A 12342-nucleotide genomic window follows, 5' to 3' on the forward strand; every position below is an offset into this window, starting at 1 on the left:
CCTGGTTTGCAGAAGTGACAGTGTCAGTTCCACATCATTTTAGGGGAAAAATCTAAGCTAGGCAGTTTGTATAATCAGAGAATTATGACAAACGCAAAATCGTGAAATCGTGACCAACGGAGTAAAGATTTATAAATGACCTTTTTTTTCTTGAAGCCTTTCAAGTTTCATTTTACAAATTGTAGATAAGAGAATACGTCCGCTAAAATCTTTTTAAATCAGTAGCTAATAAACTCAAATAATGGCAACATGAAGGTTAATTTTAGGCAATGGTACATGTTGAACCTACGTTGGAAAAATGTTCACTACTTCAGACTATTTGACCAATAAGATCAATTAGTGATCGAATTGTTACAAGCAGCAGAAGAACATTCATTTAACTGTAGTCCAGTTGAATATTTTGTCTAAATGTCAAAATGTAAATTACAATGCTAACAAATATGATTCGCCCCCCCCCCCCCATTTTGTAAAAATAATAATCCAGGTATAAACTATTCTGACAAACTATGTGCACTTACTAGGACTACGCTTGAATATCTAAAGATGTTGAATTAACATCCTTTTTAGTGAGTAACGCACCTATCCCTGAATCATAAATCCGTTTTGCCAATGTTACTATACCGGTTACATAAATGGCAGTATTACTGCAGATTTAATTTTAAACCTTCCTATGTAGTACATTCATTCTTATTATGACGTAGCTTTGGGCATTCAACATTTCATACATTGTAATGAATCGTGTATTTGCATCAAATGCAATATGGAAACTTTAGATGCTGTTAACAGGCAGCTGATTATGAATAAATGACTTGTAAAAGTTCAGTTTCCTTCAACCCGTGTTGGTAGAGGTGTTGGTTTTCGTCCAACTTCTGAAGAATTGATGCTTTCCCCAACAGCTGGAGTGGTGGCCATATGAAGTGGGGTCAGTCTTTCCGTGTTCGTCATGTTACCACAGGCAAATACTTGGGCCTGGATGAGGAGAAAGGACTTTTACTTTTTGATCAAGAGAAATCAAATATCAAAATCACCTCGTTTTGTTTCCGAATTTCAAAGGTGAGAGAAAATTGTGGGGCGGGAAGGAATAATTTTTATTCCACCTGCTAATTTGTGGCCGGCTTTCTGATCGGTGCACAAACTGGAAAGTTGTCTTGGTCTTTCGCTAATTGAGTTGATTTTGGGTGGGATAGACGAGGATTGGCACCTCTTGCTTGCGCAATGTGGCACAAAAGGAGAGTGCAGCCTCTGGTGTTGGAAGGAATGGGAATAATCAGCCAGAAGTACTACTGCTCTTCATTCTGATCAGTTACAACTATAGAATCCCTACCATTCAGAAGGACGCCATTCAGCCCTTCGAGTCTGCACTGGCCCTCTGAAAGAGCACTCTACCTAGACTCATGCCTCCACCCCATTCCCGTATCAGCCTCCCCGAACAGGCGCTGGAATGTGGCGACTAGGGGCTTTTCACAGTAACTTCATTGAAGCCTACTTGTGACAATAAGCAATTTTCATTTCATTTCATTCCCACCTAATCTTTTGGACACTAAGGGCAATTTGGTGTGGTCAATTCACCTAACCACATCTTTGGACCGTGGGTGGAAACCGGAGCACCTGGAGGAAAGCCATACAGACACTGGGAGGACGTGCAAAGTCCACACAGACAGTGACCTGGGTCCCTGGCGCTGTGAGGCAGCAGTGCTAGGCGCTGTGAAGCAAAAGTGCTCACCACTGTACTACCGTGCTGTCCAATTGAACCAGGGATATGCGTCATTTGCAATCACTGCCAAACATGAGATTAATCTTCTCTAGGAGAATTAAAAATGACCAGATACTCAAAAGCGGGTTCTCTCAAACTTATTTTTGTTTACTTGTTCATTCTGGCGCATTCCATTTTTAACACTACACAATCTCTCGTCTTCTCCCACTTCAAACTTGTTCTATTACTTTTTTTTCACTCAAACAGTCCCTCATAGCTCCACACCAACTTTTATTTTCTGCTGGCTGTGCTATTTTCTTAGTACCCCTCAGTTCCACTTGAGTATTGTGGCTGAGGGCAGCATGGTGGCGCAGTGGTTAGCACTGCTGCCTCACGGCGCCGAGGTCCCAGGTTCGATCCTGGCCCCAGTCCACTGTCTGTGTGGAGTTTGCACATTCTCCCGGTGTCTGTGTGGGTTTCACCCCCACAACCCAAAGATGTGCAGGTTAGGTGGATTGGCCACGCTGAATTGCCCTTTAACTGGAAAAAAATAATTGGGTACTCTAAATTTATTTTAAAAAAATAACTGTGACTCTTTAGCCATTTCCCCCTTATTTTTCATGGTGAATAGGCCAGACAGTGCTAATGGATGTGGAAGCATCTTCCCCCATTTTGTGATAGGCCGGCCACTCTACTAACTTGGGTCTGATGCGTACTGATCCATGGGAGAATGCATTTTAATGACATTAAAACGAGAGGAGCATATCCTCCTTCCAATCTTTCTATTTTTCATTTCCTCTGCCAGAACTGCTAAAAATGCATGGGACGTCTAGGTAGACATAAAAGAAATACATATTAATGGTGCAGTGCACCCTCTGAGACCCCCATATCCAGATTGAGTGATTTGCAGTCGTTTGTTGTCACAACAGCTGAATGCTATTCTTCTGGTTTAACTTCACCTTCTCACAGCCAGATAAACTGTGAATTGGTGACAATCTTCGCTATCAATGCACAATGCTACTTCTCCCACTACTATAAACGTTGACAGTACCGTGGAATTTGCTACACTTATGGAAATTGCAAAAGAAATAGCCTTTCCCTTGTTCTGAAATGGCACAAACCATTATCAGGAACACAAAAGAATAGTCAATCGCTCTCAAGTTGGCAGCCTTTTTTATATATATATATATATATATATATATATATTTATATCTCTCAATGTACAGTACACTGAAATGGGACTGAACGCAAACTCTCTACTCCTCTAGGATAAAATCGATGTAGCTCATAAAAGAGATATAGAAGGCATGGGAATCCCTGAGATCAAGTACGGTGAGTCGATGTGCTTTGTGCAACACGTGAACAGTGGACTTTGGTTGACTTATGCAGCAGCTGATACTAAAACAGTCCGTTTGGGACCCTTGAAGCGGAAAGTAAGTATATGCTTTTGCCAGTTGGTATTTAGAACTAAAATAAGATCTTGGGCACGATCTACCGGTCACGGTGCGCTCGAAAGGTAGCGCGCTGCGGTGCAACATGGCCGGTAAACGACGGGAGACCCCGTCCCGGGATCTAGCCGGCTTGCCAAGCCAAGCGAGATCACGTTGGCTCTCGTGACACATCGCAGTGCGAAGTCTGTCCATTGTGGGCGGGATCACATTTCGGCAAATCTGCATATTAGAGCGAGACAGCTCGTCACACTCTAATATGCAGTTCCCTTGGGTAACCAAGGCGCTGGGACCTATCCCCTTTCCTTGGACACCTCGGGGAAGCGCCGTTTAGAGCTGGTCTGCACGAACGGGGACCAGACCGAACAGCACCCATGAGGGTCTCCCAGGGGATTGGAGGCCCCCCAGGTGCATACCCTCTGGGCAGGGTGGTACCCTGGCACTGCTGGTGCCACCTGGGCATCAGCCTGGCACTGCCCAGGTGGCACTACCAGGGTGCCAGTCTGGCACTGCCAAGGTGCCAAGCTGGCACTCTTTGCGCGGCAGTGTTCAGGCGGGGTGGGATGAGTGCCCGGGGGCCCCTTGCAGTGAGTTAGGACTTGTGGGTCGCATCGGGGGCTGGAGAGCTCAGGACGGCGTTTAAAAAAATCTCCCCCTGCACTGAGGCGTTTCGGCGAGTGGGGCTCCTCAGTGCAGGAAACGGGATTAAGTGCTGTCTCGGCCGTATCTAACCGGAGTCACATTAGATAGTGTTGTGTTTCTAGGTGCTGCGAGCACTGGGAAACGTGCAACTAAACGCGTTCGCTATGGGACATAGTTCCTATTTGGTTAAATCACACCCCAAAAATCGATAATACATCAAGGCTCCAAACTCCGGTCCTTAGCTCATGACTCCATCCCTTTCCCCTGGCATCAAACCACTGCTTGCAACCTCAGTGCCACCTTTGACCCTGGGATAAGCTTCCGACCTCACTAAGGCCATCTATTTCCACCTCCGTAACATCACCCAACGTCGCCCCGTCTCAGCTCGTTTGCTGCTGAAACCCTCATTTACACCTTCGTTACTTCTACTTGACTGTTCCACTTCCCATATTCCTATCTCGTAGCAAGTCCTGTTTTCCCCCATCAGTCCTATGCTCCCTGAATACAGTGGTATCAGTCCAACATGTCTTGATTTTAAAGTTCTCCTTGATTTCCAAGCCCTTACCCTCCTATCAAGTCATCCCCTCCAGCATCACAACCCTCAGGTGTGTGCACTCCTCTAATTCTGGCCTCTTGTGCACCTCTGATTTTAATCATTTCACTTTTGACCTCCTACGAAGTACCTTGGGCCATTTTATTATCTTACACGGTGGTATATCAATAAAGATTTCTTTCAAAACTAGGGATTATTTCTGCGTCTTGAAACATGGACAAGCCTTTTGGTTACTTTTTCGGTTTATTGAGTTATGTGTTGTCTGTTAGCCATTGACACAAGGCCTGGTCCTGCTTCGCTTCATCTGAGTTTGGCTAGCAATTGCCTGCCTAAGAGCAACTTCAACCAATCTATGAATTTTACTACACAAGGAGTGTCTATAGTTTTATTATATATTTGGGAGTGTCCTGATGATTCTCCATATCCAGAATAATCAAATGTACATTTGAGTAGCATCTAATTAGACTAACATTGACTAACGTGAACTTAGCAAGTGACATTGAGTCCTATTAAAAATAGATTAGCCATTTCATCTTCTGTAATGTTTATAATTCCAGAAGCGACAGTCTTAATTTTTTAAAATAGGATAGATATTTGTCATGGCAAATTCCTGTCATGATGTTTAATTTTATTGAAGTCAATTATCATGTGAGAGTACCTTTAAGAAATGGGTCTTTATAAATGGGTGTGTATATAAATATCTGTAGTGAGAGTACCTTTAAGAAATGGGTGTTTACTACTGCAGTGATGTCAGAGTGGGTGGAGCTGCGCTGTCTGTCAGCTTTCTACTTTCGTTTTAGGCTGCTGCAGGGTGTGTTTTAGTTTTGTTTTCAGTGTTGGAGCTGAAGCCAGACAGTGCAGGTGTACTGCTGTTCTCTCTGCCATGAAAAGAATATCTCTTGATCGTTTGGTGAATTCCGAATTATAAATGTTTCCAGTAGTGAATGTAAACCTGATGTGCTTTTGGTAAAAGGTGTTTTAAGTCTTATGGATGTTAGGAAAGGAAAGCTTAGAGGTTTACTTAGTGTTGTATTCTTTGGGGGGTTGTATGTGAATTGATGGTTGCTAAGATGTTCACTATGTTTTAAAAAGGTTAACTTGAGTTCATAGAATGAACATTCTTTTGCTTTAAAAAATACTTTTCCATTTCTGCTGTACCACACCTGTAGAGTGGGCCGTGTGCTCCCCATACCCCAATCTATTAAACGTTGTGGGTCAGGTGAACTCCATGATACACTTTGGGGTTCTCTAAACCCTGGCCCATAACACAATGGAACGGGGCATCAGATGGGAGCTTTACATGTGGCTGCCGACTTGCTGCCACCTGCTTAGCGCCAACCCCTAGAATAGGTTTCTACCCCTGTATGTATCATCAAAGACTATAAAATAAAACCTTTCACTCCTGAAATGGGTAACTGATCAACCAAACTTTGTCTTAGGCTATACTACATCAAGAAGGACACATGGATGATGCACTTTCATTATCGCGTTCACAACAAGAGGAATCCCAGGCTTCTCGAATGATCTACAGCACAAATGGTCTCTTCAACCAATTCATTAAGTATGTGTTTCCCCCCCCCCCCCCCCTAATGTTTTATGAAGAAACGTTGAGCAGGTTGGGACTAGACTCATTGGATTTTAGAAGAATGAGATCTTATTGAAACATATAAGATTCTGAGAGGACTTGACAAGATGGATGCTGGGTGGCAGTTTCCCCTGTGGGGAAGTCGAGAACTAGGGGCTTCATATTTGAAAATAGGAGGTCTCCCATTTAAGATGGAGACCAATAGGAATTTTTTCCTCTCCGGAGGGTCGTTAGCCTTTGGAATGCTCTTCACCGGAAAGCACTGGAGGCTGCGTCATTGAATATATTCAAGGGGGAGTTAGGTACATTTTTGATTGACCTAGGAGTCGAAGGTTATGGGGAATAGCAGGAAAGTAAAGTTAAGGCCACAATCAAATTCGCCATGATCGCATTGAATGGCAAACTGACTCAAGAAGCCAAATGGCCTACTCCTCCTTTTTCTTATGAACTTATTTTATCATTGCCTATTTTTCTTCCGCCTTTGTCCCTATGGAATGTAGAAGCTGTAGAAAATGACTCCGCTAAGAGGCATTTGTAACACCAGGTAATCAAGTATTACAGATACTATAATTCTGAATAAATGCAGGGTATTTTGGAAACCTACAGCAGAACGACAGGCTGAATTTCTGAAGGGAATAGTTCTGATGTGGGACTTGAAACGTGAACTCTAGTTCTCTCTCTAAAGATGCTGCCAAACCTGGTGAAGATTGCCAGCATTTTTTGCTTTTATTTTAAGTTAACATAGGATCCAGACCCAAACTGTTAGCTTGTCTGTTCCCACCACAGGCACTTGGTTTACGGACAACATTTACAACATTTTTGTCATTTACAAGTGCCTGGCCCTAATTGGAGCATTTAAATGGTATTCAATACTTGTTTCGATGTACTGGTGCCACGCAGTTACATGGTTTATGGGGAGGCGGTGACGTAGTGCTATTATCACTGGAATAGTAATCCAGGGACCCAGGTAATGCTCTGGGAGCCGGGTTCGAATCCCACCACAGCAGATGGTGAAATTTGAAAAATAGGCAGCGCGGTGGCACAGTGGTTAGCACTGCTGCCTCACAGCTCCAGGGACCCAGGTTCGATTCCAGCCTTGGGTGACTGTCTGTGTGGAGTTTGCACTTTCTCCCGTGTCTGCATGGGTTTCCTCCCACAGTCCAAAGATGTGCAGGATTGGCCATGCCAGAATTGCCCTTTAGTGTCCAAAAAATGTGGTTACGGGGATAAGGCGGGGGATAGGGTTGGCCTGTTGGTCCAGGGGTATCATTCTCGCTTACGTATAGTGGGGGGAGGGGGGGGGGCTAGGTAGGGTGCTTTTCAGAGGGTTGGTGCAGACTCGATGGGCTGAATGGCCTCCTGCACTGTAGGAATTTTATGGATTCTTCTAAAAATTAAAACACATTCTCCTAGTCAGTAGGATTCTGAAATGAATATTATCGGAGTTAAAAAAGCTCATTGGAAATAATTTAAATTGCGGCCATGATAACTAGACGCACACTGGGGCACTTAATTAGCCATTGAGTAGAACTGTGCTTTTTCAAATTATTCTCACATGTTCACAGTACTTTTAATATCTTTAACAAAGAGGCCTGGACATGCTAAGTGGGAAGAATAAATCTTCAGCTCCAGTGACCCTCCCGATTGATATGATGGTATTGAGTCTTCAAGATATGATCAGCTACTTCCAGCATCCCGAAGAAGAGCTTGCGCATGAAGAGAAACAGACTAAATTGCGCTCACTGAAAAACAGACAGAATCTATTCCAGGAAGAGGTTAGTTGACAAAATGTTGGAATAGGAAAAGAGTAGGGGGTGAAATTGGTCTTCAGTCGTAGCATGCAAGGCACAAGATGTTTTTATTTTAAATTACCAGAGGATCCTGACCTAAATTGTTTATTCTCTCTACAGACATTGACCTTTGCAACATTTTTGGCATTTGCAACAGTTCCTGGTTGGAGTATTTACCTGAGTGTATTACTCCATTCTGTTCAGATATACTGGGGTCACATATACAATAATTTGCAGCTTGTCCTACACCCCTCTCTATTTATTTTCCATTGATTTCAAGAATACCAATTCCAGCCTCACTATTTATGTGCAGGTAAAGGGATTGAATTACTCACTGGTCTTATTGTGGAAGTTGAGCCAGGTTCTAAATATTAAATTGTTACTGAAGTTCAAAGTAATATTCCACCCAATCGTGAAATTAGTGGCTATTCTCCTTCCTTGGTCTAAATCTTGTCTGAATTGATCAGAACTATTGCTAGCCCTGCCTGAATTTTAATTAGCTAATGGCGCCCAAATCTCTTCAGTTGGATAATTATTCACTGATTCAGACATGGGTAAGAGTCGGAACCGCAAGGGTAGCTTTCAACTTCGACTTCGGGGGATGGTCTGGGGTAAGGCACAAAATGAGACTGTCACAGATCATTTCTCCGTCTCATTGTTTCATTTTCCCTTTTCAGCTGACTGCCTAGGTTAAATTTCACCCTTCGCATTAGTAATGAGAGCAGAAAATTGTGCCTTTGGAAATCAAAAATATTGGACACTTACAGGGATGTGTCCCAATGAAAGGGAGAAAGTTTAGGTGGACTCGTTTGCAGACTGAGGGAACAGGATTGGGGAGTAAAAAGAAAAGCTATTTGCAAATTTAAGACTGTGGCTCTCTGGCACTGTCATTGCCTGTCCCTGTACTATGATGTATGTTGGCAGTAAAAAAAAAAGAAAGGATAGAAATGCACTAGAAGCAGTTCAGAAAAGGTTCATTTGACTGATACCAGGGATGGGGCCACCCAGAAAAAACCCACAGTAAAACGGGGAAATAAGAATATTGGTTTGATGGGCAAGGTGGGATTTGTGGAGTTGACTAGGGGTAGGTGGGAATATGGAGTTAAGGCCACCATCGGACCCCGCTACTATCTTACTGAATGGCGGAGCAGGCTCGAGGGGCTGAATGGCCTCCTCCTGCTCCTAATTGGTATGTTTGCATGTCCTTAGAGCAAGATTGAGCAGCTCTGCTTCTGATAGCCTGCTCAACCCAAATCCAGCTAGGTCTGTCAGCATTTTGTTGTTGGTGGCACCATGGTGGTTGCGTCCAGTGAGGCTGCACTGACCGATGATCACTGCGACAGGCCTTCTTTCATCCAGCATCACTTACAGGGCGACATGTTGTCCAGAAGCGGTATTCATTGTAAATGTTTGGCAAACTTTGGCATATATCTGTGTTGTTGGCCCTCCAGGCATGACCTATCTTTAGGGTTGGGCCCTCTGTCTACCTAATCGAGCTCTGGTGACCTCTGATTGTTGCTGTAGTGCAACCGGCGGGCGTAATGCTGTTTTCATGCAGCTGAACCTAACTGACATCCTTTTGGTAGGCCCCTTTCTTCTGCCCCACCTCTGATCGGGGAATTAGCAATGGGAAATCCATTGGTGCCATTCGTGATGCTGCATAATTAGCTCAAAGGCTCATGCCAACCCAAGAGAGAAACATTAAGGGATGACCGATCAGATATTACCTCAGAAGTTCCATGTTATTGTCCATTTGGTCCTTACATGCTGGATGTCTATCATATTGGTGTCCAGCATAAATGTTGTAGATGCTGGAAAGCAGAAGAATGCAATGTTCATGCAAAACGTCTGCCCGTTTTTAAGCGGAGCTTTCACTTCCTTTCCATTCAGCCATCAGAAATGTGCACGGGGCAGCACGGCGGCGCAGTGGTTAGCACTGCTGCCTCACGGCACCGAGGACCTGGGTTCGAATCCCAGCCCTGAGTCACTGTCCCGTGTGGAGTTTGCTCATTCTCCCCGTGTCTGCATTGGTTTCTCCCCCACAACCCAAAGATGCGCAGGATAGGTGAATTGGCCACGTTGCAAATTGCACCTGAATTGGAAACAATAATTGGGTACTCTAAATTAAAAAAAAAAAAAAAGAAGAAGAAATATGGACGATGCACAAAGGAAGGAGCGGTCTGGTGCCACAGATCTCCATACTTTGCTGTCTGTAGCACCTTGTATGATGCATACAGGGCATCTAGGACTAGATAATCTGTACCAGATTCCGCTCAATGTTATAAGGAAACACCAACTCCAAAGCTAAAGAAGCAAGCTTTGATTTGATATAAAATGTGATCATTTTTAATAACTGTGCATCGTCTATTCCAGGGCATGATCCAGTTGGTGTTGGATTCCATTGATCGACTGAATATGTACAACAGCGCAGCTCATTTCTCCGAATTCGCAGGAGAAGAAGCGGCTGATTCCTGGAAAGAAGTTGTTAATCTCTTTTATGAGCTGCTTGGTATGGAATTTAAGCACGTTCTTTAGAAAAGCAGAATTGTTGATGACAGTAACGCAATTGCCGTAATATGTAGTCATACCAATGTTACCGGGTAGAAGTAAATCCCTGGACTAATTGTATCCTTTTATAATAAATAATGACAGCTTTTACCTGGTTTGGATAGGTGAGGGAGGGTGGGGGGGCTGGTGGCACGAGGTTGGGTGTAACCAGCATGATGTTCCCTTGACCATGTTGTATCTGATGCCATGAGACTTCATGGAGTCCAGAGTTGATGCTGAGAACATCCAGGGCAACCCTTCCCAACTATATACCACTGTGCTGCCACCTTTGGTATGTCTGTCCAGCCAGTGGACCGGGACTACCCAAGGATGGTGGTTGTGGTGTCTGTGATGTTGTCTGTAGGGTATGATGCCATAAGTATGATTGTCAGGCTGTTGCGCGACTGGTCTGTGGGGCAAGTTTCTCAGTTTTGGCATAAGCCCACTGACTTTAGTCGCAAGTACTTTCCATGGTTAAGGGGCTGGGCTGCCATTTACCGTGCCAACGTCAGTGCTTGTTTATTCCTTTCACGTTGTTACAGTTTAATACAACTGAATAGCTTTCTGGGCCATTTCAGAGGCCATTTAAGAATGTACCAAGTTGCTGTGGGTCTGGAGTCTCATTTAGACCGGATGCGATTGCACGACAAATGACAATGTTTCATGGTCACTTTTACCAAGACTTCCTTTTAATTCCAGATTTACCATAGCCATAAAATTTACAGTGCAGAAGGAGGCCATTCGGCCCATCGAGTCTGCACCGGCTCTTGGAAAGAGCACCCTACCCAAGGTCAACACCTCCACCCTATCCCCATAACCCAGCAGCCCCACCCAACACTCAGGGCAATTTTGGACACTAAGGGCAGTTTAGCACGGCCAATTCACCTTACCTGCACATCTTTGGACTGTGGGAGGAAACCGGAGCACCCAGAGGAAACCCACACACACACGGGGAGGATGTGCAGACACCGCACAGACAGTGACCCAAGCCGGAATCGAACCTGGGACCCTGGAGCTGTGACGCAAATGTGCTATCCACAATGCTACCGTGCTGCCGTGTTTATTAGAACATAGTGCAGAAGGAGGCCATTCGGCCCATCGAGTCTGCACTGACCCACTTAGGCCCTCACTTCCACCCTAGCCCCGTAACCCAATAACCCCTCCGAACCTTTTTGGTCACTAAGGGCAATTTAGCAAGGCCAATGAATTCTAATCCCACCAGCAACCTTGTAGGATTGAAACCTATGTCCCAGAGCATTGAAGGATTTAACCTGGATCTCTGGATTACGAGCCCAGTGACATTACCCCCTCCCACTCCCAGAACACTCTTTTTATTTGTTTGTTGGGTGATATTTATTTATTTTAGTTCCCTGGTTGGGAAGGTGATGGTGGGCCTTTGCTTTGAAATATTGCACCTAAAATGGTGTCACTCCCTGACAAATTCCAGCACATTATTTCAGTGATAATGAAGGAATGGCGGCAATATATTTCCATGTATTGATGGTATGTGACCAGGAGGGGAGCTTGGCTGTTGCCATGGCACAGCACCTTTAACCTTTTCAGTCGGAGAGATCACAGGGCAGAAGGTTGCTGTCACAGTAACCTTGTTGAATCTTTGCTGTATGTTATTTAAGCCATGCAGCCTGTTGACACTGTGCATAGTTTCATTTCCTAGCAGGTTCAGCAACAAGATGCTTCCCTGCTACAGTAGCAAAATGAAGGGTCACCGCCCTGACACATTGGACAGGATTTATCAGATACATTAGCCACGCACACAAAACCCTGTCATGGCCGCTAAATCTCACAGAGGGGGCCATAGCGGGATTTGCGCTCTCGGGGTATCGGTTTAAGACCTCGCTGCACCCCGCCGGTGACAAAATCAGGCTGTGAACTGATTTGCATGAATTTATACCAGTTGAAGTATAATTAAACGTCTTTATGCCGTAGCTTCCGCCCCCGTGGAGTACCCCTCTTCTCTCTCGCCACCCCGGCGCCGTGGCTTCACGCTGACCAGAATCACTGCTGGTTTTAGAAAACAAAAACCAGTGGTAATGACCACGCCGAGGGGTGCGAAGGTGCCTGGA

The 12342-nt window shown here is 44.6% G+C and overlaps 1 protein-coding gene across 10 annotated transcripts in view; it reads left to right on the forward strand.

Annotated features, from left to right (window-relative positions):
• Nucleotides 1–12342, forward strand: part of LOC140402452 (ryanodine receptor 1-like) — a 497733-nt gene that overhangs the window by 119983 nt on the left and 365408 nt on the right. For all 10 annotated transcript variants that reach the window (XM_072490240.1, XM_072490241.1, XM_072490242.1 and 7 more), the window contains 5 exons: nucleotides 897–1053; nucleotides 2962–3126; nucleotides 5776–5897; nucleotides 7510–7696; nucleotides 10085–10220. In XM_072490240.1, coding sequence (XP_072346341.1) covers nucleotides 897–1053; nucleotides 2962–3126; nucleotides 5776–5897; nucleotides 7510–7696; nucleotides 10085–10220 — 767 coding nt within the window. The remainder of the gene's footprint in view (nucleotides 1–896; nucleotides 1054–2961; nucleotides 3127–5775; nucleotides 5898–7509; nucleotides 7697–10084; nucleotides 10221–12342) is intronic.

Source organism: Scyliorhinus torazame, chromosome 25 (genome assembly GCF_047496885.1).
Source record: "Scyliorhinus torazame isolate Kashiwa2021f chromosome 25, sScyTor2.1, whole genome shotgun sequence".
In the NCBI taxonomy this organism is placed as follows: Eukaryota; Metazoa; Chordata; class Chondrichthyes; order Carcharhiniformes; family Scyliorhinidae; genus Scyliorhinus; species Scyliorhinus torazame.